Source organism: Salmo salar, chromosome ssa10 (genome assembly GCF_905237065.1).
Source record: "Salmo salar chromosome ssa10, Ssal_v3.1, whole genome shotgun sequence".
Classification (NCBI taxonomy): domain Eukaryota; kingdom Metazoa; phylum Chordata; class Actinopteri; order Salmoniformes; family Salmonidae; genus Salmo; species Salmo salar.
In genome coordinates, this window is record NC_059451.1 from 96,609,791 (window position 1) to 96,637,704 (window position 27,914).

The window sequence follows — 27,914 nt, forward strand, 5'->3', positions numbered from 1 at the left end:
GTGATGCCTTACCTCTCCACAGACTGAGGGACCAGTGTTGTCGGTCCTGCTGCCTGCTCGGCTGGCGCCAGCTGGGATACACTCACAGAGGCCTGAAACATCGTCACACACACTGTTCGTTAAAGAAGCTTTCCAACCATGTCATGTCAGGCATGAAAGCAAGGGCTGGATCTGGCTTCACCTTAAGCACTAAAAGGTGTGTGATCTGACCAAGGAATTAGCAGTGCTTTGAGCAAACACACTGAAATCAACTTGGTTTATTCTTTGCGTGCACAGATTTGCAGATGCTATTGCAGGTGCAGCGAAATGCTTGTGTTTCTGACTCAAACAGTGCAGTAATACCTATCAATCATTTAGAAAAACAATATACACATCCAGATGTTTTTATATATCAGAACGAGCACTCTCAGACCGGAATATAAATGTATATACATATAATGGACCGTTTGGACAGTATATAAATAGAAACGGTATGTACAGCAGTAGTTATATAGGATTAGCCATGACCAGAATGCAGTATATAACAGTGGTCACCAACCGGTCCATCGCAATAGACTGGTCCATCTCCAAGACATTCCTAGTTGATCACCAAACATTTCTGTAAAAAAACAATAAAGCCCTGCGTTCCTATTTTTGTATTTATTTGTTGTGCTGTTGGAAATAGGTGCACTTGATTCAGCAGCCCTAGTGTTCCCATTTTGAACCATTTCACGCGTCTGAAGGTAGAACGCCGGCAGGCCCAGAGAACAAATCAAGTGCCTCTATAGGCCTACCACTGGCCAATCAGATAGCTCAGATCATTGTCTGCAGTTTCCTCGAGCCATAGACTGCAAAAACAAATCTTGAACGTACAGCAAAGTTGATACTGTGAGATTTAAAAACTTGTTCAACACCGTTATAAGCCATAAAATGTGTGTTCTCCCTCCTTCCACTCACACTACAACCAGCACTGCAGCTGCAATGAATTACTATAGCAAAGTGTTCCCATACGCTTGTGTTATTAGCAGCTTGTGTATTTTTAATATCTATGAATATTTCACTTTCTCTGGTCATAGTAAAAACATGAATTGGTGCATGAGGCAGAAATAATGCAGTGCGACTTGAGATTCGCCATCAGCTGGAAGACTGTCCCCTTTTCTCAGCCGAGGGAGAGAGCGAGGATGAACAGTGAGTGAGGTGAGAGGCAGCCTCACCGCTGCACTCTACCTCCCTTCAGACTGACCATCAGATGCAGACCATCAGTCCAGTAAAATCAAAACTATCCTAAAATAAATGTATGCTGACTCAGCTGTAATATTACCAGTGTGATCATATACCAAATGGTTTAAAATATAATTTATAAAATGTTCTGAGATGAACATTGGCAGGGCAATTCAAGCACGGCCAATATGCAGTGTTAATGTATAGACCTATAGCCTACTGCACAAACCTCATAATGCTCATTGTTTTTTAAACATGACTTAAAACGTAAACCAATCTGAGCGGTAGATATCGGCTTGCATTTTGACTCAAAGTGATCTTGACTAAGGTTGGTGACCACTGGTATATACATATGAAGTGTGTAAAACAGTGTGTAAACATTAAAATGTCATGAGCGTTCAATGACTATGTACATAGGGCAGCAGTCTCTAAGGTGCAGGGTAGAATACCGGGTGGTAACCAGCTAGAAACCGTGACTATGGTTCAGGGCAGGGTACTGGGTTCAGGGCAGGGTACTGGGTTCAGGGCAGGGTACTGGGTTCAGGGCAGGGTACTGGGTTCAGGGCAGGGTACTGGGTTCAGGGCAGGGTACTGGGCAGGGTACTGGGTTCAGGGCAGGGTACTGGGTTCAGGGCAGGGTACTGGGTTCAGGGCAGGGTACTGGGTTCAGGGCAGGGTACTGGGTTCAGGGCAGGGTACTGGGTTCAGGGCAGGGTACTGGGTTCAGGGCAGGGTACTGGGTTCAGGGCAGGGTACTGGGTTCAGGGCAGGGTACTGGGTTCAGGGCAGGGTACTGGGTTCAGGGCAGGGTACTGGGTTCAGGGCAGGGTACTGGGTTCAGGGCAGGGTACTGGGTTCAGGGCAGGGTACTGGGTTCAGGGCAGGGTACTGGGTTCAGGGCAGGGTACTGGGCGGAGGCCGGCTAATGGTGACTGTTTAACAGTCTGATGGCCTGGAGATACAAGCCGTCTCTCAATTCCAGCTTTGATGCACCTGTACTGTCTTCACCTCCTAGATGGTAGCGGGGTGAACTTCTCATAGGACGTGTGTGTCTGTTTGTAGGCTCCTTAAACTACTAACACATGTCAAGCCTAACAACTAACACTAATCACACACGCTGCCCCTGGCCTGTGGGTACCTGCATCACAGAGACGTTTGTGGCCTGATAGAGGAAGTAGAGGTGCTCTGCATTGATTGGAGGAGACAGGATAGGAGGGCTTGGTTCATTGGCCCATGACTAACAGCCATGCAGGAAAAAGCAGCAGCATGCAAGAGAAACTCATGAAAGAAAGTGGATGAAAGAGTGGAGACCGACACAGAGCCGTTAGTCAAAAAGCAGAAAATAACTTAAAAAAAGGGAAATAATAGAAAAGAATGACGAGACCGTACATGCGTGATAAAACATTCACTAGATGGAATACATTGTGTGTCCTTGTTTGTAGATTGTCGGAGTGTTTTAGCGTTAGTATGAGGGTAAGCTGGGGGTTTTGTGCACTTGACCAATGTGTTGGTGTGGGTGTCTCACCTGTATTTGCTGGGCTCCAGGCTGGAGAGGTGGTAGTGCTGAGCTCTGAGGTGCATCGCTGACCTCTGGCTGTGGCTGCTGGATGTGCAGAGGAGGGATGGGCTGAGAGGGGGGCAACGTCACCTGCTGGGGGGGCACCTGCAGGGGGTAGCGGGAGTGACAGAGATAAGAGATCTGCACAAATCAAACAGCCATATCTCAGAGAAGACAAGACTCTCTCTTCATTATCTATTCCCCAACACACTGCTCTTCAAACAAACCCACCATCCCTCCCCCAGAGGCCGAACCAGCTCCGTTTTAAACTGGCTCTCATCCAACATGCAACTCCCCCAGGCACTTACCTACTGCATCACATAGGAATACTAGAAATCAGTCTCATATGGCCTCAGTACAGGTTTTATAGCATGGATTCTACAGTACACACACTACTCAAATTGCAGAAGGATAGCATATAAATAGTGTATGTATACCATATAAACAGTATATGTTAAGAGAAAGGCGGTGGGTATGACAGGGAAGAGGTGTGCGTTTGCAAGGGACAGATTTTAAGTACCTGAGGGGGGAGCGGTGGGTGGTAGTAACCTCCGTACTATAATAAGAAACAAAATACAACAAAGGGTAAGAGGGAGAGGAGAGAGAGAACAGAGGTGAGCGGAAAAAAGAATGAGAAAGAGGATGGATAGAAGAAAATAAGGAGAAAGCATAGGAAGAAAGAAAGAACCAAAAGGAACGCAGAAAGAAACAGAAAGAAAGAGGGAGAGAGAGAAGTGAGAGGGTCCACCAACGATTTCAACAACATGCTAATATTGGCCTTTTGGTAAGAGCCCACAGAAACCTCTGATCCAGATCTATTCATAGTGTTTTGATCGATGATCTAGGTGTGATCAGCTGAGGAACAGCAGTGTTGTGGTGGTGAAGTTGTATTGTGATGGTGACGTGTACCTGTTGTGGGGCCCCAGGGGCAGGCTGGGAGCTTGGAGCCCCAAGGGCAACAGTGGTATGCTGGGCAGCAGGAACCACCTGACAAACAGGACAGAGGGAGAAGGAGAGAGAATGAGATTGAAACTACATGGGACTTCGTGATACATGCAGAGACAAGAGTTGGGTACTGTTACTATGAGCACATATTAAATGCATTGTGTGTGCCACGTTAATGACTCACCATGGTCTGCTGCGGCTGACGCGATGGGTCTGTTTGGACAGGAGGAGGGGCCTGGGGCTGAGGCTGGTGACTGGGAAGAGAGGTGTATGACATCACCGGCTGAACCGGGTGCGTCTCATGAAGGACGGAGGAACCCTGAGCACTATCTGTCATTTGATTGGCTGAAAGAGGGAGGGGTAGAGAATGGGGAGATGGTTTGTCAATTGATAGTTCATAAACACTAGATTAAGACTATAATGTAGGTCAATAATACAGAGCTCAGAGCAAAAAGGCAGAAGGTACAGACCAGTCTCGGTCGGCTGTGGGTACTGGTCCACTTCTGGCCTCTCTGATTCTGTCTGGACTGGAATCTGAACTGGAACCTGGGCCGATACTGGGACTGGGACAGAGACTGGGAGCTGCCCTGTAGACTGGGGTATATAGGGGAACCCCCTGTGGCCCCAGCTGTGCTGTCTGAGAGGGAATGTAGGGGGCCATGGGCTGGGCTGGCTGCTGGGTGGGTTGTGGGGGGATGTAGGGGGCAGCCTGTTGGCCTGGCTGGGGGGCTGCCTGAGGGACGGGCTGGGCTGGTTGGGGGGCCTCTGTGCCGGGCTGGAGCCCTGGTTGAGATTGGCCCAGCTGTTGCTGCTGCAGTAGTTGTTGTTGCTGCTGGCCCTGCTCCTCCTCCAGCCTCCTCTTCTCCTGTTCCTCTCTCACCTTAAATTTAATCCCATCTAGTTTAGCTTAGTTTAATTCACGATTGCAATACCATACACATTTATCCAGGATTCAAACCAAAGATTCCACTGAGCCGGTACAGACCTGTTGCCTCTGCTCTCGCTTCCTGCTGATGAGGGAAACTCTGTCCTTGATGGCTTTAGCCATGGTCTTATGGTCCCCTTCACATACGTAGCCAGACTCCACCTGACAAAGAAAAACACACACACCGAACAGGGCAGTGTTAGGACTTGACTCACATTTAATGTTATTTAGTCTAGATGATGTTTCTAAGTCAAGGATTCCTAAATAATCAGGAAGAATAAAGATTGTGTCCCAAATGGCAGCCTATTTCCTATGGGCCCTGGTGAAAATGTATGCACTATATAGGGAAAAGGGTGAAATTTGGGACACAGTCAATCTCTCTCTGAAGTGGACATTGTGTTGGTCACCCACCATTTCCTGGGCCACATCCTCAGGGACGTCCTTGCTGAGGTCGAAGGAGAACTCGATGGCCTCGTTGTCCTTGTATTTCCCCTTCAGCTTCTTGACATCCTCTATCCTCAGCCACAGCTTGATGGCCTCCATCTCCCCGTCGTCCTCCTCGGCCAGCTCCACACGTACCCCTGTCTCCTCCTGGAAGAAGGCATGGTTCAGCAGGTCCTTTATCGAGTACCTGGGAGAACGTGAGAGAACAGAAGACGGAGAGAGGATGAGTCAAATCAACAGACATCTTTAACACTTTGAAACGGGTCTTATTTTGAGAAGGTCCTGGGTGGTTGAGTATGAATACTCTCCCTGTATCTGTCTCATTAGCTGGTTATGAAGCTCAAATCACCCTGGATAAGAGTGTCTGCTTAATGATCAAAATGAGAATGTGAGCTGACCTCTCGTCCTTGTTTTGTCGGATGCATCCCTCGATGATCTCCTTCACCTCGGGGATCGCCACCTTGTCGAAGCTGGCCGGCTTCACCCCCTGTAAGACACAGACCTCCCAGTCACATCCCACACATTGTCAACACTCTGTTTCCGTGATTCTAACTTCCGGGTCTATCCAGGGTTGCAGATAGAAATGTCTTGTACAGAGCTGAAATTATGACATATTTTACATGACAGAAGTACGTCTGTTCTATGTAATATATTTCTATCTGCACCTTCTGTGGCGTTGCTCTGTCGCCTCATATCAGAGAACAGTGTATAACACTATTGGGCTGCAGTGCACGCTATATGTTCAAACTCATGTAATTGTAATGTGATCTACTTGAGTGTTCCTTGTGGGAAAACAAAGTTGTTCAGGGGAAAAAGAGCCAAATAGTAATGGAGTCTTTTTACAGGCACTAACTTCGTGATGGTTCGTTGGACAAAGCGTATGAGGAAAATGAATGGTATTTTTGTAGGGGTTTTGGATAAACACAGAAAATAAGGTCTCTGGTAAACACAGGTTTAGGAGATCTTTACATTCTGTTCTATGAGATAAATCATCATCAGCTAACATCACGTTGTGTGAATTTTGAAGAATTTATGTAATAAAAGAAAACACAAATCACATAGGCTTCATAATTCATAAAGGTCATGTTAACTGACTAATCTCAGAACAAAACGTACAACATCTCCTAAGCCTGTATTAACCTCAGACCTTGGGAATGGCATTACCATAGGGATGTCTGAACAAACCAGAGGTAACTTATTTCCCGGTTTTAAGACTACAAGCTGGCGAGCTCCATAATCACCAGGTACAGCAGTCTTGTCTCAGAGCAAGGTTCAGCAGCAACCCACTGTGTCCAGGGCCTGTGCTGCTGAGGACCACTAACCTAGAAATCTACATGTGAACTCTGGAGTTATGGTGACACTCCCACTCTTTGAAGATTAGGGGCTGGTGCTGTTGCTGGGAGTTGGGGAGAAGAATGGTGGGGGAGAGCATGGATTCCAGAAAACAGGGGTTGATGAGGGGAGAGGAAGGAGAAGTGAAGGAGGTAAAGAGTGAGAAGGAGGAATGGAGGAGGGAGCAGAGGGTGTATGTGTGATAGTGTCCAGTGATGGATAGGTCTACAGAGACAGCAGCAGACTGTCTTATATGATATCTGAAGCTCTGATACAGTCACAAGGTTGCACACTTCTGATGGTCTCAATGCGATACGTCTGTGGCGTATATACTGATTCCTGGAATGCATGTTACTTATCAAGGGAGTTTAACAATGTTTAGCTAAGGTAAAAAGTAACCTGTGTCATGTGGCGCTCATGGAAGAAACAGGCATGTGGAGAAGGTGTACCTACTACCTCCCAACGTAGCTGATGATCAACTGTGCTCACTGAAACTGGCAGCAGACATTCCATTCCTAGAATGGCAATGCTGATTGGTGAGAAAATAGGCTCACCTTCAAGGCCCATTTCTAACCATAAAGCATGAAGTATCTATGCTGAGGTGTGTGTGTGTGTGTGTGTGTGTGTGTGTGTGTGTGTGTGTGTGTGTGTGTGTGCCAAGCCCCAGTTACACCCAACACAAATGACAAGTGCAAAAGATAGAGAAAAATAATGTAGGTTGCAGGATTGAAGGAGGTGGGAAAAGAGGTAACGGAGAGAGAGAAAGAAGGCTCGCAGGGAAGACAGAAAGAGTGGGGAGGAAAAGACAAAAGTGGCAAAGAATGGCCAATGATGCAAATTAAAAAGAAATGAGCTCAAAAGGGACAGCCTAGCAGTGAGAGGAGAAGGGGCAGGTAAAGAGGGAACTGGAAAGAGGAGGAGAGCGGGTGGCAGAGCGAGGACAACAGGCAATTGGGGTTGAGGCAGCGGAAACTTACGCTGGTGACTCTGCGGTAGATCTGTGCAGCGTTCTGGCACTCGGAGTATGGGTACTCTGAGGTGGCCATCTCCAGCATGCACATCCCAAAGGCATACACATCCACTGACTCGTCGTACTTCTCCTCATACATCTCAGGCGCCATGAACTCAGGGGTACCTTAAATCAAATACAACCATTCAGAACTCTGTGTCTCTGTGTGTTCGTCTCCATCTCCGAGTGTCACACCCCAAACGCCCCTCTTCTCCTCTAACCAAGAGGAGGAAGAGTGACCGGTCCTCCGCTGCCTCCAGGTGAGCAGAAGCTGCGAAGGAGAGTAGAGAAAGAGAGAAAGGAGAGAAAAGAAAAAGGGGGGGGGGGTGCGGGTTCAGTTAGACTGTAGAGAAAGAGGCACAAGTTTCTCTGTGTAAGACCTGGTTATCTGTGGGGTGACACCTTGTATAGGGAGTCTACAGAAGATGGCTGGTGTACAGAAAACATTGTAGGGGCGCCAAACTGGTGTTAGACACACACTGTCAGTTTAACTACTGACAAGCTGAAGAATGGCCCGGTTTACCAGTCAGAACCTGGTTAGTGAGTTGAGCATCAATGATCAGGGGCCTCAAAATGGCATAGAAGGGGCACAAATAGTAAAACTAGCTATGGAAATAACTTGTGTCAAGACCTTACATTTCACAACTAAACCCTCAAACATAACCCGTTTCATACAAACATACCTTTGAGTAGTCTGACTCACCTGTCCTCCTTGACCTGGGGAGTAAGGTGTTATGGTGATGGCCGAGAGAAGCAGATCCCATAGCTAGTTAGTGAAACAGTGCATTTCTGGACACCAGCCTTATTCAAATAGCAGATACTCTGCTCTCAATCTTCTAATGGTCTTACACAGAAAAACTCTAAATGGATATTTGAAATGATTAGTTTTTTGTAAGGTGTGTGTCACAGTGCACTCGCACACTTACCAGGCCATTACAATACTCACTGACCAGCAGTACCCTACTTATTCCTTTACTGCAGAACGGAGCACAGCTGAGGCTACAGCCTAGTCTCAAAACATACCCGAGAGTGTGAAAGAACAACAACAAAAAGGCTGATAAAGGAGAAGAGGAAAGTGGGAAGGGGGGGGGGCTTTCCAGACAGAAAAAAAGCAGACATTATTCTCTGTGCTCCTGAAATTGTTTAAAGGACAGAGACAAACACTGACAAAAACCTGTAGGGGCAAACCCTTCAAAAAACAGAAACGGCAAACGTTATTGGCATCACTGGCAAACAGACCACATATTTCCAAACCACAGAGCAAAGACCAGTCTGAGACGGAACACATAACCAGAGGCCATACCTGTAACCCTGGCCTGGCTAGCCTGACGGTTAAAGCATGACAAGTGGATTGAGATTCATATTTCACAGAAATTGGCACGACTTACTCTCAGTAGGAGCTTGAAAGTGAACTTTCACTTTGTGGAGGAAAAAGAGAATCAAATCAATTCTGTCACGAGTAACCAGCCCTGATGGACTCGCTGACATAACACAGTGTGTGTAAAGAGAGGGTTAGTGTCTCCCCACGGCCTGGCCTCCACTTCAGCTGTGGTTTGAAAAGAGAGCTGAAACATTGTGGTCTGCTTTCCAACCACATTGTCAGTCAAAAAAAAAAGAGAATAAATAAACCCCCCCCAATCTAACCCTTCACAACCTCAATGTTAACCACAGTATAATAACCTTACACAAGATATCCCTATTGGAGTGTAGTGAGGAAGAAAGCAGAGCACAGTAAAAGGTAGCTGGTGATGTTGGGGTCTTACCTATGACACTCTTGGCGAAAGAGGACCTCTTGAGTGTGGCCAATCCCAGGTCTCCTATCTTGACGGAGCCTGTGGGGCCCGTAATGAAGATGTTGTCACACTTCAGGTCCCTGTGGATGATAGGCGGGGCCCTGGTGTGGAGGAAGTGAAGGCCCTTCAGGATCTGCCTACACCAGCTCCTCAGAACTTTGATCTTCATGACCTTGAAGCGCTTCAGATACCTACAGAACCGGATGGACAGAACAGGACGGACATAGGGGTAAAGATAGACATCACACAACCATCCTCATCACATTTCACTGATTTGGGTAACTAGGACCAACAATTTAATCATGATGATAGACTGGTGTTGATGTCTGTGTGTGAAAGTGAGACTCACGTTTTGAGTGTTCCAGAGGTCATGAGCTCTGTGACCAGCACAATACACTTCCTGCCTTTAACAGGGGCCTCCCAGGAGTCGTAGAAGCGGACGATGTTGGGGTGCTGCAGCCCCTTCAGCATGCCCGCCTCCTCCTTGAACCGCTGGCGCTCCGACTTGGACAGCTTACGGTCCTACAGGGGGAAAAAAAATCATAGGAACGTTAATGTTACATACAGGAGAGGGAGAGCGTCAATACAGTTGAAAAGAGTGGATTTAGCTTACATGCTTATATGACAAATACTTTTTATATGCAGGAGAGTCAAATAACAATGGGAACAGTAGCCCATTACTAGTATGCCAAAGTCAAAGCAGTTAGTCTACATATTGGCAATTAGGCCTAGTGTTGTTCTTACAATAAGAATGCTTAGCTCACTAAACTCTTGGCAAGAGGACAAGTGCAAACATTTCCGTCAGTTAGCCTACAATTAGAAAGTCTTTAGCATGCTTGAGACAAAATGCTTCCGCACTTGTATCTTTCAAAGCTGTAAGGGGCATCGAGTTGGATGAAAGTGCTTTAGAGTATAAAGAACACTAGTATGTAAACCTATAGCCTCTAGACCTACAGGTTATCACATCAGATGAAACAGCTTTCAAACAATATCAAACAATCGTGTGCATGCTGGCTCACACACACACACACACACACACACACACACACACACACACACACACACACACACACACACACACACACACAGAGTCTGGGGTGTAGCGCAATTGTCAATGTTTTCTCTGGCGTGGGGCAGTGACATGAGAGGAATGTGTGCAGCTTTGGCCTACTTTTCCACCAAACGAAAACAAAAGAGCCAAAGCGTGAGAGATGAATGTGAAGTGGATACATTTGAAAAACCTAATTTCCCCTGTCTACTAACCAACTCCCCTCAGTCTAACATCGCAAAGCACGCAAAATGTCATCAGTAGGGACGGGCGTTTTTCTTGGTCAGGTCATGTGGTCAGGAAAAACAGATAAATCTACTCAGCAGACAAGGCCAGCCTACGACAATACAGCTTCATGCATCTATTTGAAACAATTGATTGCTGATAAAGAGTTCAAGTCAACATACAGATTAAGCAGACTACTACTCCTAGTGCGCTCTAATACAAACACAACGTTCAACAGGTGGCCAGCCTAAAGCCCTGACAGAATATCAATTACAAGTCAAATACCTTCATGCATGTGTAGGCTAGAACTCTTTATGACAGCCAATCCCTACATTTTTGGACAAATAAAAGAACCAACATTTTCTTCATCAAAAGAGCCAGCCAATAAATTGTTCTAATTAAAAAGTCAAATTTTACTTTTACAATAGGCTTTTGTAAATACTAAAACAAGATTAAAAATGGCCAGAGTCGTTAGGCCAAAATGAGGCTAATAAGCCTCCGTCTCAGGGTTGCCAGATATACTGCTGGACTGACCTACATTTGCACTGAGACCAGACCACAATATAAAACCTCAGCGCAACCTCAGTGGCAACCCACCACCATTCAACCCAGCCCAGAATAGAATCCCCTCAGTCAAAGACCTGGCACCCTGCCAGGTTGTCCAGGAAACACTCCCCATTGTTTGAGGAGAGCACAGTGGAGAGAGAACTTTCTCAACAAAAGAACAATGAAACAGCACACTGCACTGCAGTTAAAGAGGAACTGAGCTGTTCCAACTCTGGGGCTTAGGTCTGACTGATGAGTGTTGGGGGCCATTACTAGGGAGGGGGTTTTGGCAGACAGGAGCGAGAGGGATGAGGATTCTTTGGAAACGAGGCAGCATTTGTTGTAGGGGGAGGGGGACAGGGTTGAGGGGGTGACAGGAAACCAGAGTATATTTTAGTCATAGGGGTGACCCTGAGCCTGGATGAGGGCGAATGTCAGGGTCAAGGGGGTGACAGGGAACCAGAGTATATTTTAGTCATAGGGGTGACCCTGAGCCTGGATGAGGGCGAATGTCAGGGTCAAGGGGGTGACAGGGAACCAGAGTATATTTTAGTCGGAGGGGTGACCCTGAGCCTGGATGAGGGCGAATGTCAGGGTCAAGGGGGTGACAGGGAACCAGAGTATATTTTAGTCGGAGGGGTGACCCTGAGCCTGGATGAGGGTGAACGTCAGGGCCGAGGGGGTGACAGGGAACCAGAGTATATTTTAGTCGGAGGGGTGACCCTGAGCCTGGATGACGGCGAATGTCAGGGCCGAGGGGGTGCTTGCTGTGCCCCCTGACCAACTGACCTAGTTTCAGTTCCTGCTGGGCCCGTGGTGTGGGCCAGTGGTTCCCCTTCCAATTTCTTTGCTCTTTCTTCAGTGCATGTGGAAACAGTCAAACAAAACATCCACGGCAGAACTCAATAGCTGCATTCTTCACCCCCACCCACCATTGCCCTTTTTTTCTAATCCCAAACAGGCCCCTCACCCCTACACATTAGGGCTGGGCGGTATTGATGCACGGATCGGTTTGGGTTTTAACTTTACCTTCTATAACAGTATGTGAATGTTTAGTTTGTTATATACAGTACCAGTCGAAAGTTTGGACAAACCTACTTATTCAAGCGTTTTTATTTATTTTTACTATTTTCTACAATGTAGAATAATAGTGAAGAAATCAAAACTATGAAATAACACATATGGAGTCATGTAGTAAAAAAAAAAAAAGGGTTATTTTACATTTCAGGCTCCTCAAAGTAGCCACCCTTTGCCTTGATGACAGCTTTGCACACACACTTGGAATTCTCTCAACCAGCTTCAACTGGAATGTTTTTCCAACAGTCTTGAAAGAGTTCCCATATATGCTGAGCACTTGTTGGCTGCTTTTCCTTTACTCTGCGGTCCAACTCATCCCAAACCAACTGAATTGAGTTGACGTCGGGTGATTGTGGAGGCTAGGTCATCTGATGCAGCACTAACTCTCCCCTTCTTGGTCAAATAGCCCTTACACAGCCTTGAGGTGTGTTGGGTCATTGTCCTGTTGAAAAACAAATGATAGTGGGACTAAGCCCAAACCAGATGGGATGGCATATCGCTGCAGAATGCTATGGTAGCCACGCTGGTTAAGTGTGCCTTGAATTCTAAATAAATCAGACAGTGACGCCAGCAAAGCACTTCCACACCTTCAGACCACCACCTCCATGCTTCACGGTGGGAAATACACATGCGGAGATCATCCGTTCACCTCAAATCAAATTATATTGGTCACATACACGTGTTTAGCAGATGGAATTGCGGGTGTAGCAAAATGCTTGTATTTCTAGTTCCGACAGTGCAGCAATATATAACAAGTAATATCTAACAATTTCACAACATATACCAAATATACACAAATCTAAGTAAGGAATGGAATTAAGAATATATAAATATATGGATGAGCAATGTCAGAGCGGCATAGACTAAGAGTAGAATTGTATAGAATACAGTATATACACATGAGATGAGTAATGCAAGATATGTAATCATTATTAAAGTGACTAGTGTTCCATTTATTAAATTGGACAATGATTTCAAGTCTGTATATATAGGCAGCAGTCTCTACGTGCTAGTGATGGCTATTTAAGTCTGATGGCCTAGAGATAGAAGCAATTTTTCAGTCTCTCGGTCCCAGCTTTGATGCACCTGTATTGACCTCGCCTTCTGGATGATAGCAGGGTGAACAGGCAGTGGCTCGGGTGGGTGTCGATCTTTTTGGCCTTCCTGTGACATCGGGTGTTGTAGGTGTCCGGGAGGGCAGGTAGTTTGCCCCCGGTGATGCATTGTGCAGGCCGCACCACCCTCTGGAGAGCCCTGCGGTTTGTGAGGGTTTTAGGTGACAAGCCAAATTTCTTCAGCCTCCTGAATTTGAAGTGGCGCTGTTGCGCCTTCTTCACCACACTGTCTGTGTGGGTGGACCATTTCAGTTTGTCAGTGATGTGTATGCCGAGGAACTTAACTTTCCACCTTCTCCACTGCTATCCCCACAATGTGGATGGGGGGATTGCTCCCTCTGTTGTTTCCTGAAGTCCACGATCTACCTTTGTTTTGTTGACGTTCAGTGAGAGGTTATTTTCCTGGCACCACACCCCCAGAGCCCTCAACTCCTCCCACCACATCTTTGTTGGTAATCAAGACTACTGTTGCGCCGTCTCCAAACTTGATTGAGTTGGAGGCGTGCTTGGCCACGCCGTCGTGGGTGAACAGGGAGTACAGTAGTGGGCTGAGTATGCACCCTTGTGGAGCCCCATTGTGGAGGGTCAGCGAAGTGGAGATGTTTCCTACCTTCACCACCTGGGGGTGGCCCGTCAGGAAGTCCAGGACTCAATTGCACAGGGCAGGGTTCAGGCCCAGGGCATCGAGCTTAATGATGAGCTTGGAGGGTACTATGCTGTTGAATGCTGAGATAGTCAATGAACAGCATTCTTACAGGTATTCCTCTTGTCCAGATGGGATAGGGCAGTGTGATGGCGATTACATCGTCTGTGGACCTATTGGGGCGGTAAGCGAATTGAAGTGGGTCTAGGGTGACAGGTAAGCTGGAGGTGATATGATCCTTGACAAGTCTCAAAGCACTTCATGAAGACAAAGGTGAGTGCTACAGGGCGATAGTCATTTAGTTCAGTTACCATTGCATTCTTGGGTACAGGAACACTGGTGGCCATCTTGATGCATGTGGGGACAGCAGACTGGGATAAGGAGAGATTAAATACGTCCGTAAACACTCCAGCCAGCTGGTCCGGGCATGCTCTGAAGACGCGGCTCGGGATGCCGTCTGGGCCGGCAGCCTTCCAAGGGTTAACGCGTTTAAATGTCTTACTCACGTCAACCACGGAGAAGGAGAACCCACAGTCCTTGGTAGCGTGCCGCATCGGTGGCACTATGCTATCTTGCAACCGAAGCGGGCAAAGGTGTTTTTTATTTACCTTCATTCGTCGAAGGAATGAGCATGACACCGAGGCCTGTACTCTGGAGCGGGATCGATTTGGAGGTGGAGGGTCCGTCGTGGTCTGGGGCGGCAATCTCAACGCTGTGCGTTACAGGGAAGACATCGTCCTCCCTCATGTGGTACCCTTACTGTAGGCTCATCCAGACATGACCCTCCAGCATGACAATGCCACCAGCCATACTGCTCATTCTGTGCATGTTTTCCTGCAAGACAGGAATGTCAGTGTTCTGCCATGGCCAGTGAAGAGCCCGGATCTCAATCCCATTGAGCACGTCTGGGACCTGTTGGATCGGAGCGTGACGACTAGGGCCATTCTCCCCAGAAATATCTGGGAATTTGCAGGTGCCTTGGTGGAAGAGTGGGGTAACATCTCACAGCAAGGAACTGGCAAATCTGGTGCAGTCCATGAGGAGGAGATGCACTGCAGTACTTACTGCAGCTGTTGGCCACACCAGATACTGACTGTTACTTTTGATTTTGACCCTCCCTTTGTTCAGGGACACATTATTCCATTTATGTTAGTCACATGTCTGTGGAACTTGTTGAATCTTGTCATGTTCATACAAATATTTACACTCGTTAAGTTTCCTGAAAATAAACGCAGTTGACAGTGAGAGGACTTTTCTTTTATTGCTGAGTTTATGTACTGAATTAAGCACTTAAGGGACCTCATGGGCACCATGAACCTTCTCACTTAAATTTAAGGGGGAAAGTCACCTTAAAATGTTTTATGCAACTGACAACGTTAGAGAAATTATGGGAAAAGTAGGAAAATGTTTTATGCAGCTCCTGAGCTCCCATCAGCAGCAGATATGGATTTAAAATGGAAAATAAATGTGTTCATGCAAAAAAATGCACTGCATCGAATCGTATTGCATCAATTCATTTCCCGAATTACACCAAATCATTTCAAACTAAAGTATCGTTCTTGTCTCGGAGCCAATCAGTATCTTTTCTATTAGTAGTAGTAGCAGCAGCTAGCTAGTCAGTGTAGCCAATTTATCAAGGTGACAGATACAACACAAGAAGTGGTTGCTTGGTTGTAATGATTTTTGGCATTAACATTGTATTTAAAAAAATGATCAAAACTAAATTAATCCTGCACACACAGATGGCTACACTACTATACTAACATAATGCCCTGGACCAGAGCACAGGCACCGACTGACACCCTGGAACATATCCCAAGTTCAGGTCGCATGGGCACATAGCATCTGAGACCAAAAACACCATCTGAGACCAAAAATTGGCAGACGCACGCGCTTTGAGATTCGCAGACCAGGGGGCCTCAGCCCGCATAATCTGCTGATGGATGCATCTCTGTCAATCACAGCACAGCCTACTGACTGTAGCTAAGGGGACCCATAAACAGATTATAGCGGTCACCACCAGGGGAGATGGCCAAGACCACCACAACATTAACACGGGTGCAATGGCTCCCTTCCAGCCCTACTTTCCTCTGCTAATTGTCTTCTAAAACTAGCTGGTGAAAATATATGACCACCTTCTCTCACAACAGTGGTGGTAAAGGAAAAGAGAAAAGGCAAGGAAGCTAGTGGAGACTTGAGACACAGCCAACATCCTTCAAATGTCATTTGAAAGGTGTGCCAGCCAAAGGAAGGGACCTATAAAATACAGGAATAAAGCAGTAATAAATCCCTGGGTGGCAGGCAGCTGGCAGCCATTCAGTGGGCAGGCAACAGCAGTAATGAGTGACTAGACTGCAGTCGTGAGTCACAGCAGCAGCTCTCAGTGTGTGTGTCAGACTGGGAATGAGTCAGCTCAATAAATAGCTATGTTGCCACTGCTGTATTTCAAGCCGATACCCTAGCATGGATAAGAAATAGCTAGCAGGTGTATGCCTTTTTACTTCTTAACGAGGGGAGATTCCTGGCACAACAGCCAGCACTGGGCTGTCAAATGTCCCAGGTGCTGTGAGGCCGCTTCCACATAGAGCATTATGGATCCGCTCTAAAGCCAGTCAGACCCAGGCTTCCATGGAAGAGCACACACTGCTACCAGGCAAAGGCTGTCATAAATAACCTATGTAGTCTATAAATAGAGCAAGGAAAAATAGAAGGGTCTGTGCCCACTCTGAGGCCTGGCTCTGTCAGGTCTCTGCTCTGAGGATGACATTGGGGGAAAATACACTTAAAGGGAAGCGGTTTCACTGGTCTGACTCAGGCCATACTGGCAACAGTGGCAGGGCACCTATTTTCCATCGATAAGACCGTAACACCTTTAATCAATTAGCCCTCACATAGATTTGGTGATAGATTGATTGCATACTTGACTGATGTTGTTTGGCTACAATCCATCAACTGCTACTTCCAATTGCGGTGTCCTCTATACATTTTACATGCATGTGTGGAGCTCCCAGATGGCCACAGGGCATGACAGTAGAGGTTAGTGGTTCAGCATATACAGAGAGATGAGCAGTCAGCCAAGCTGAACTAGAGCTGGACTAACAAAATGACTAGCTGAGTTCCGCAGGTCAGTGGAGGCTGGTAGAAAACTCACACATACACATTAACCCCATAACATATGTCGGTTAGTGAGTGCATGCATGCATGCGGGTGTGTGCCCAGCGTTTGGCCCAGCGTCGTCCGGGTTAGGACGTCATTGTAAATAAGAATTTGTTCTTAACTGACTGTGTGTAGCAACTAGCGAGATTGTGTGTGTGGAGAGCTGGTGTACGGCAGTATGGGGGGGCAGAGGTGGGGGGCAGAGAGGGTGAAGCACATGGTATCTCAGGCGTTCTGGCTATATAGTGCCTTAAGGGTACTGACACATGTGATGTTGGCCAATGAATGACTGCTTTTGCTTGTCAAGGTCCAGGAGCAAAGCTAATGATTGACATTGAAGATGTTTTGCTGACATACGGGAAACAAATGTCACAGAAAAATATTCCCAGGTGTAAATTCACTAGAAAATGTATTAAATTAATGAAGTACAAGCCAGCTAACCAGCTAGGAGAGGCTGTTTGAGCTCAGAGCAACAAGCTCATACAGATCTGCTTATCCTCCTGATCACATTAGATTGAGCATTTTCTTTGGTTCACACAAAACATAAAAGAGCTACAGCAAAGCTTCAGTCTTCCCCTCTTTATCCATTAGATTAAGATTTAAAAAACAAGGACTGTCTTTGTACAGAGAAGCCTCTAGAAATCTCTAGTCTAAATCACATCAGATCACGCTAACAGAGTTAGCCAGAAGCCAGCCAGAAATCCTGCTTGTACGAACCTCGGAAATGGCTAATCTCGTTAAAACAACATTGCGGGTTGGAAAATAACCATTAAATTCTGGCACAGAATGGTTTCCTAATTCCACAGCGGTCAGCTTTCTAATACAATAGCTAACGAGTGTTTTGGCACAAAATGGTTACCTTGTGTGTCACTGGCCGCAATGGAAGAAACACATTGGTTTTGCCACGTGGATGGATGGGATGTTAAGCCTTCACTGGCCAAACCGAATATAGTCATCCCTTGAAACGATGACCCCTCCATAACATTTTAAACCCATCAATGGGTTAACAGCTATGGATGCAAAAGTCTATGGGAGGGGTCACTCATCTCCACATAGTGATTGACTGAAGGGAATTTCAGAGGATCATATTACAGGCCCTCGAACACATATGGTCCAGAATGGCAGCACAGTTGCTCCAACATAGCTCTGGAATGCCATTGAAGAGCAGTTGGGAGAAGAGACAAGGAGAGGCCACTAGAATACTATGGGGAACATAGCCTGACCAGCTGGCATCGTGGCAGTCCCTGGATTATACCAGCTCTGAGCCAGGCTGGCAACCTTCTGCACCAGGCCTTCTGAAGGATGCCTGCCTCACAGTTGTCCTGCTCAGCTTTCTATGCTGGGGCTCAGCCAAAGGAGGACGGGAGGGGGGATGACATGCTTCATTGAGGCCGGGTGAGAGAAGTCTCCTCCTCCCCCCCTCCTATGCGGTGACCTATTTCTTGTTCAAACATGCCTGCAATGTGAGATCCGAATGAGACAGAGGGTGTGTGCGCACAGGTGGGTGGATGATTCAACGTTTTTACCAGACCAGTATGGACATATGGCTTCCAGATTGAAAGTATTAAGGGGCCATTTTATTAACATTTTGTTTGTTGTTTTAACACTAAAACAAGATTAAGGAGCTTTATGTGGGGAAACTTGTCAAATGTGTTGCTGTCTGGAGTAGTGCTGTTGCATTCAAATGCTTCCAGCTTCATCTCACACTTCCGTAGAGCAAGCAATAGCAAGTCTGATTAACATATGCGCTGATGAACACAGATCAACAGGCTCTTCCACTAAAACAGGTTCCTGCCCGAGTCTGATTAATTTCAATATCCTAAACAACCTACAGATACATCAGGGAACGCATTTCAACATGATCACTTTCATAACTAGGGTTGTCACAATACCAGTATCGCGATCCTCAGGTATTGTGGCAAGGAAACAAAACATAAAGCAGACTGAATTTCCTGAGGAAAACAGCCCTAATGTTGGAAACTAGCAGCCTTATGTTGTCACCCAGAATCACATTTATTCTCCAAGCTGTGGCACACAATATTTTACATCCAGTAGGTTTAGTCTGCTTTACGTTTTCCTTTTTGCCATTGAAAATCAAGTTTCGTAGTATCGGGATACTGGTATCGTGACAACCCTAGACATAACTTGTACACAATGTACATTTACTACAATAACAGTTGGGTGCAATTTTTTGCCTTGGCTTTTTTTTAATCAACATTACACTGGTGTGTGTGTAGTGTACAATAGTTAAATCCACAAGAATTGTGCTGTCAGTCAAATACCAAAACGTACTGTCCCTTTCATGTCTGTCTGACCACACATGCTTAAGATATAGACAACACAGAGAAATCAATACACATGGAGCAGCAACAACTTCGCTTCAATACCCAAGGTACTGTGGCCCAGCCAGATCAGATAGGCCTCAAGAGGCTCTTGGCACTAACATGCAGTAAAACAATAAGTTGAAACCTGACTGGTGCCATGCCAGTGAAGAGCTGTGTATTTAATACTGTAGTGACTTAGGTCCACAGAGACATGGGTGGACTGGGTTACAGGCAGGGAGGGAGGGAGAGAAAAGCAGCACGTAGTTTTGCGTGGGTCAATGGAATCTTTCGTAGACACCTTTATGATTTTACATTCAAATCATATCAAATTTTATTGGTCACAGACACGTGGTTAGCAGATGTTAACGCGAGTGTAGCTTAATGCTTGTGCTTCTAGTTCCGACAAAGCAGTAATATCTAACAAGTAATGTAACAAATTCACAACAACTACCTAATACACACAAATGTAAAGAGATGAATAAGAATATGTACACATAAATATATGGATGATCAATGGCCGTGCGGCATAGGCAAGATGCAGTAGATGGTATACAGTATATACATATGAGATATGTAAACATTTAAGTGGCGTTATTTAAAGTGACTAGTGATACCTTTATTAAGTCAATTTATTAAAGTGGCCAGAGATTTGAGTCTGTTGGCAGCAGCCTCTCTGTTAGTGATTGCTGTTTAGCAGTCTGATGGCCTTGAGATAGAAGCAATTTTTCAGTCTCTCGGTCCCAGCTTTGATGCACCTGTACTGACCTCACCTTCTGGATGGTAGCGGTGTGAACAGGCAGTGGCTCGGGTGGCTTTCCTGTGACATCGGGTGCTGTAGGTGTCATGGAGGGCAGGTAGTTTGCCCCCGGTGATGCGTTGGGCAGACCTCACTACCCTCTGGAGAGCCTTGTGGTTGAGGGCGGTGCAGCTGCCGTACCAGGCGGTGATACAGCCAGACAGGATGCTCTTGATTGTCCATCTGTAAAAATCTGTCAGGGTTTTAAGTGACAGGCCAAATTTCTTCAGCCTTCTGAGGTTGAGGCGCTATTGCGCCTTCTTCACCACACTGTCTGTGTGGGTGGACCATTTCAGTTTGTCCGTGATGTGTACGCCGAGGAACTTAAAACTTTCCACCTTCTCCACTACTGTCCCGTCGATGTGGATAGGGGGATGCTCCCTCTGTTGTTTCCTGAAGTCCACAATCATCTCTTTTATTTTGTTGACTTTGAGTGTGAGGTTATTTTCCTGACACCACACTCCGAGGGCCCTCAACTCCTCCCTGTAGCGTCATTGTTGGTAATCAAGCCTACTACTGTAGTGTTGTCTGCAAACTTGATTGAGTTGAAAGCGTGCATGGCCACACAGTCGTGGTTGAACAGGGAGTACAGGAGGGGGCTGAGACACACCCTTGTGGGGCCCCAGTGCTGAGGATCAGCGGGGTGGAGATGTTTCCTACCATCACCACCTGGGGGCGGCCCGTCAGAAAGTCTAGGACCCAGTTGCACAGGGCGGGGTCGAGACCCAGGGTCTCAAGCTTAATGACGAATTTGGAGGGTACTATGGTGTTAAATGCTGAGCTGTAGTCAATGAACAGCATTCTTTCATAGATATTCCTCTTGTCCAGATGGGTTAGGGCAGTGTGATGGCAATTGCATCGCCAGTGGACCTATTGGGGCGGTATGCAAATTGGAGTGGGTCTAGGGTATCATGGAATTAGAATGATTGTGTCTGACCACAAATGCTCCCCTCAGACTTCCACAAAGAAGAAATATGAGTCCAGGCAGAGAAGCACGAGATTGAACTTCACTCAACGTTCTACAGTTTTCCCATTTAGTTAACATTATCAATGGTTCGCTCTACTGTGGCAATTGTGATCGAATCAACGCATTAGCCACTTCCAATGTAATGTACTGAAACAAAATGAACTATGCAAGATTTAATATGTAAAACTGTTCTTGTTGGCAGAGCGCATTGGAATAGGATTCTATTGCATTGACAGGCACGACTCTCACTCTACACAGACCGGTCCACCATAACCAATCAGAGCTGTAGTAGGCCTATATGCAAATAGACATTAACATATACGGATCTGTGCAATTCACTTTGAACTGGACTGTGTTTAGGCTCCAGTATGAGCGGTCGTGTGTAGATCCGCTCGGTTTGATATCAAAGTGAGAGCTGCATGTAGCCACCTGTGCACATTTATTCATATTCTTTCCTAGTTAGTGAGTTATCAGCGCAATTACAGCTAATTTGTAGTCAATGGGGGAATGGTTGCTTCCAACAGGAGCACAAAATGTGTGCATTTCTGGCAATCTTTGAAAAGCGAATCATGTTTAAGGGATTTTTGGTGTCTTAAAGGAGCAGTGTTGCATTTTGAGACAGACTTGAATAAGCTAAGTACCCAATAGACAGAGAGTAGCATAATTTGTCAGATTCTCTGTTAATGGTATGAGAACAATGACTTACTACGTAAAGTGGTTTCTAGCATCAAACAACATTCAGTCACCTTCTCTGAAAGACAAGTGGATAAACAGGTTTACGTCAAGACCTGCAAGTCTCACGGAATGTAGACATTGAACACCACACATTGGCTGCTACTGTAGGCTGAATGACAGAACAGCTAATTCCATGTTAAAATGTTATGGGATGCATTTTTCCTCCATTGTTTTGATAGTAGGCGACTCTGGTAGACCTATATTATGATCAAACAGCCACAGTAGGCTACTGGGCCTCTGTTAAAACTAACTTTAAGCGGGTACATCCTCCGTGTTCACAGTAAACGCTCACCGGAAGTTGCACAGAATTTTCAAAACTTTCAAATTGCCGCTCAGCTGATTTTTTTGTTGTTGTTGCGAACATTGGTTGACTACACACTCCAAAGCCTGTGGGTTGATAAATGGAAAGCAGATCTAAAAATAAGCTACACATACAGTTGAAGTCGGAAGTTTACATACACTTAGGTTGGAGTCATTAAAACTCGTTTTTCAACCACTCCACAAATTTCTTGTTAACAAACTATAGTTTTGGCAAGGACATCTACTTTGTGCATGACAAGTAATTTTTCCAACGATTGTTTACAGACAGATTATTTCACAATTCCAGTGGGTCAGAAGTTTACATACACTAAGGTGACTGTGCCTCTAAACAGCTTGGGAAATTCCAGAAAATTATGTCATGGCTTTAGAAGATTCTGAAAGGCTACTTGACATTAATTGAGTCAATTGGATGTGTACCTGTGGATGTATTTCAAGGCCTACCTTCAAACTCAGTGCATCTTTGCTTGACAAATTAGAAAAATCAAAAGAAAATCAGCCAAGAATTCAGAAAAGAATTGTAAACCTCCCAAGTCTGGTTCATCCTTGGGAGCAAATTCCAAACGCCTGAAGGTACCACGTTCGTCTGTACAAACAATAGTATGCAAGTATAAACACCATGGAACCACGCAGCCGTCATATCGCTCAGGAAGGAGACGTGTTCCGTCTCCTAGAGATGAACGTACATTGTGGCGAAAAGTGCAAATCAATCCCAAAAGACCTTGTGAAAATGGAGGAAACAGGAACAAAAGTATCTATATTTACAGTAAAACGAGTCCTATATCGACATAACCTGAAAGGCCGCTCAGCAAGGAAGGAGCCACTGCTCCAAAACCACCATAAAAAAGCCAGACTACGGTTTGCAACTGCACATGGGGACAAAGATCATACTTTTGGAGAAATGTCCTCTGGTCTGATGAAACAAAAAAATAACTGCTTGGCCATCATGACCATAGTTATGTTTGGTGGAAAAAGGGGGAGGCTTGCAAGCCGAAGAACACCATCCCAACTGTGATGCACGGGGGTGGCAGCATCATGTTGTGGGGGTGCTTTGCTGCAGGAGAGACTGGTGCACTTCAAAATAGATGGCATCATGAGGCAGGAAAACCATGTGGATATATTGAAGCAACATCTCAAGACATCAGTCAGGAAGTTAAAGCTTGGTCGCTAATGGGTCTTCCAAATGGACAATGACCCCAAGCATACTTCCGAAGTTGTGGCAAATTGGCTTAAGGACAACAAAGTCAAGGTATTGGAGTGGCCATCACAAAGCCCTGACCTCAATCATACAGAACATTTGTGGGCAAAACTGAAAAAGCGTGTGCGAGCAAGGAGGCCTACAAACCTGATTCAGTTACACCAGCTCTGTCAGGAGGAATGGGCCAAAATTCACCCAACTTATTGTGGGAAGCTTGTGGAAGACTACCCGAAATGTTCGACCCAAGTGAAACAATTGAAAGGCAATGCTACCAAATTCTAATTGAGTGTATGCAAACTTCTGACCCACTGGAAATGTGATGAAATAAATAAAAGCTGAAATAAATCACTCTCAACTATTATTCTGACATTTCACATTCTTAAAATAAAAGTGTTGATCCTAGCTGACCTAAGACAGGGATTTTTACTAGGATTACATGTCAGGAATGGTGAAAAACGGAGTTTAAATGTATTTGGCTAAGGTGTATGTAAACTTCTGACTTCAACTGAATGTATATATAACTCAGCAAAAAAAATAAACTTCCCTTTTTCAGGACCGTCTTTCAAAGATAAATCCAAGAACTTCACAGATCATTTTAAAGGGTTTAAACACTGTTTCCCATGCATGTTCAATGAACCATAAACAATTAATGAACATCCACCTGTGGAACGATCGTTAAGACACTAACAGCTTACAGACAGACGGTAGGCAATTAAGGTCACAGTTATTAAAACTTAGGACACTAAAGAGGCCTTTCTACTGACTCTGAAAAACATCATAAGAAAGATGCCCAGGGTCCCTGATCATCTGCGTGAACATGCCTTAGGCATGCTGCAAGGAGGCATGGGGACTGCAGATGTGGCCAGGGCAATAAATTGCAATGTCTGTACTGTGAGACGCCAGAGACAGCGTTACAGAGAGACAGGACTGACAGCTGATCGTCCTCGCAGTGGCAGAATACGTGTAACAACACCTGCACAGGATCGGTACATACAAACGTCACACCTACGGGACAGGTACAGAATGGCAACAACAACTGCCTGAGTTACACCAGGAACGCACAATCCCTCCATCAGTGCTCAGACTGTCTGCAATAGGCTGAGAGAGGCTGGACTGAGGGCTTGTAGGCCTGTTGTAAGGCAGGTCCTCACCAGACATCACCCGCAACAATGTCGCCTATGGGCACAAACCCACCGTCGCTGGACCAGACAGGACTTGCAAAAAGTGCTCTTCACTGACGAGTTGCGGTTTTGTCTCACCAGGGGTGATGGTTGGATTTGCGTTTATCGTCGAAGGAATGAGCGTTACACCGAGGCCGGTACTCTGGAGCGGGATCGATTTGGAGGTGAAGGTTCCATCATGGTCTGGGGCGGTGTGTCACAGCATCATCGGACTGAGCGTGTGGTCATTACAGGCAATCTCAACACTGTGCGTTACAGGGAAGACATCCTCCTCCCTCATGTGGTAACCTTCCTGTTTGCTCATGCTGACATGACCCTCCAGCATGGCAATGCCACCAGCCATACTGCTCATTCTGTGCACTTTTTCCTGCAAGACAGGAATGTCAGTGTTCTGCCATGGCCAGCGAAGAGCCTGGATCTCAATCCCATTGAGCACATCTGGGACCTGTTGGATCGGAGGGTGAGGGCTAGGGCCATTCCCCCAAGAAATGTCTGGGGAACTTGCAGGTGCCTTGGTGGAAGAGGGGGGTAACATCTCACAGCAAGGAACTGGCAAATCTGGTGAAGTCCATGAGGAGATGCACTGCAGTACTTAACCTGTTATGGCTAGGGGGCAGTATTTTCACGGCTGGATAAAAAAACGTACCCGATTTAATCTGGTTACCACTCCTACCCAGTAACTAGAATATGCATATACTTATTACATATGGATAGAAAACACCCTAAAGTTTCTAAAACTGTTTGAATGGTGTCTGTGAGTATAACAGAACTCATTTGGCAGGCAAAAACCTGACAAGGTTTCATGCAGGAAGTGGCCTGTCTGACAAGGTGTCGTTCTTCTTGTCTCTGTTTATTGAAGAGTGAGGATCTTAGCTGTCCCGTGACACTTCCTACGGCTGCCATAGGGTCTCAGAAGGCGGTAAAAAGCTGAATCGTGGCTTTGCAGGTTCTAGCTGAAAAAAAAGTAGCGCGTTTGGGTAGTGGCTGGTTACAGTACTGTGAGACTCAGGCTCGTGCCCGCGTCGACCGAAAGCTTTGTTTACTTTCCTCTGTTTAGCTAAATGGACATTCCCGGTCGGAATATTATCGCTTTTTACGAGAAAAATGGATTTTAAACAGTGGTTGACATGCTTCGAAGTACGGTAATGGAATATTTAGATTTTTTTGGTCACGAATTGCGCCATGCGCGCGACCCTGATTTACCCTTTCAGATAGTGTCTGGAAGCACGAACAAAACGCCGCAATTTGGATATAACGATGGATTGTTTTGGACCAAACCAACATTTGTTATTGAAGTAGCAGTCCTGGGAGTGCATTCTGACGAAGACAACAAAAGGTAATCAAACTTTTATAATAGTAAACCTGATATTGGTGAGTGATAAACTTGCCGGGTGTCTAAATAGCTAGCCCTGTGATGCCGGGCTATGTACTTAGAATATTGCAAAATGTGCTTTCACCAAAAAGCTATTTTAAAATCGGACATATCTAGTGCATAGAGGAGTTCTCTATCTATAATTCTTAAAATAATTGTTATCCTTTTTGTGAACGTTTATCATGAGTAATTTAGTAAATTCTTAGCAAATTCCTCCGGAAGTTTGCGGGGGGTATGCTAGTTCTGAACGTCACATGCTAATGTAAAAAGCTGTTTTTTGATATAAATATGAACTTGATTGAACAAAACATGCATGTATTATATAATGTCCTAGGAGTGTCATCTGATGAAGATCATCAAAAGGTTAGTGCTGCATTTAGCTGTGGTTTTGGTTTTTGTGACATTATATGCTAGCTTGAAAAATGGGTGTCTGATTATTTCTGGCTGGGTACTCTGCTGACATAATCTAATGTTTTGCTTTCGTTGTAAAGCCTTTTTGAAATCGGACAGTGTGGTTAGAAAAAGGAGAGTCTTGTCTTTAAAATGGTGTAAAATAGTCATATGTTTGAAAAATGGACGTTTCGGATTTGAGGAGTTTGTATTTCGCGCCACGCCTATCATTGGATATTGGAGCAGGTGTTCCGCTAGCGGAACGTCTAGATGTAAGAGGTTATTAAGATAGCTCGTAAAGACATGTTAACCTGTTGGGGCTAGGGGGCAGTATTTTCACGGCTGGATAAAAAAACGTACCCGATTTAATCTGGTTACTAATCCTACCCAGTAACTAGAATATGCATATACTTATTATATATGGATAGAAAACACCCTAAAGTTTCTAAAACTGTTTGAATGGTGTCTGTGAGTATAACAGAACTCATTTGGCAGGCAAAACCTTGAGACATTTTCTGACAGGAAGTGGATACCTGATGTGTTGAATTACCTTTAAGCCTATGCCATTGAAACACACAGGGGTTGATTAATGTTTTGGCACTTCCTATTGCTTCCACTAGAGTCTTTTACTGTGAGATCTGACCGAACAAGAGCCATGGAACGGTGATGGCCGATTAGACTCTGGCGCGCGAGTTCATGTTGGGTACCCTCGTTCCAATACGTTATAAAAGAGAATGCATTCGTCCACCTTGAATATTATTCATGTTCTGGTTAAAAAGGCACTACAGACTTATGCTATACAACGTTTGACATGTTTGAACGAACGTAAATATATTTTTTCCCCTCGTTCATGACGAGAAGTCCGGCTGGCTTAGATCATGTGCTAACAACACGGAGCTTTTTGGACATAAATGATGAGCTTTTTTGAACAAAACTACATTCGTTATGGACCTGGGATTCCTGGAAGCGACATCTGATGAAGAGAATCAAAGGTAATGGATTATTTACATAGTATTTTCGATTTTAGATCTCTCCAACATGGCCGTTTGTCTGTATAGCAAAGCGTATTTTTCTGGGCGCAGTGCTCAGATTATTGCAAAGTGTGATTTCCCAGTAAGGTTATTTTTAAATCTGGCAAGTTGATTGCGTTCAAGAGATGTAAATCTATAATTCTTTAAATGACAATATAATATTTTACCAATGTTTTCTAATTTTAATTATTTAATTTGTGGTGCTGACTTGACTGCCGGTTATTGGAGGGAAACGATTTCCTGAACATCAACGCCATAGTAAACCGCTGTTTTTGGATATAAATATGAACTTGATAGAACTAAAAATGCATTTATTGTCTAACATAATGTCCTAGGAGTGTCATCTGATGGAGATTGTAAAAGGTTAGTGCATCATTTTAGCTGGTTTTATGGTTTTGGTGACGCCTGTCTTTCAATTGACAAAACATTACACACAGCTATTGTCAATGTACTCTCCTAACATAATCTAACTTTATGCTTTCGCCGTAAAACCTTTTTGAAATCGGACAACGTGGTTAGATTAAGGAGATGTTTATCTTTCAAAGGGTGTAAGATAGTTGTATGTTTGAAAAATTTGAATTTTGAC

General features: G+C 45.3%; 1 protein-coding gene across 1 annotated transcript in view; it reads right to left on the reverse strand.

Annotated features, from left to right (window-relative positions):
- LOC123724568 (serine/threonine-protein kinase WNK1-like) overlaps window positions 1-27,914 on the reverse strand; it is a 65,321-nt gene that overhangs the window by 10,468 nt on the left and 26,939 nt on the right. Inside the window, 13 exon segments of the mRNA XM_045688743.1 lie at window positions 13-92; window positions 2,726-2,863; window positions 3,279-3,314; window positions 3,668-3,745; window positions 3,888-4,048; window positions 4,174-4,310; window positions 4,312-4,583; window positions 4,689-4,790; window positions 5,040-5,259; window positions 5,471-5,559; window positions 7,382-7,539; window positions 9,177-9,397; window positions 9,556-9,728. Coding sequence (XP_045544699.1) covers window positions 13-92; window positions 2,726-2,863; window positions 3,279-3,314; window positions 3,668-3,745; window positions 3,888-4,048; window positions 4,174-4,310; window positions 4,312-4,583; window positions 4,689-4,790; window positions 5,040-5,259; window positions 5,471-5,559; window positions 7,382-7,539; window positions 9,177-9,397; window positions 9,556-9,728 — 1,865 coding nt within the window.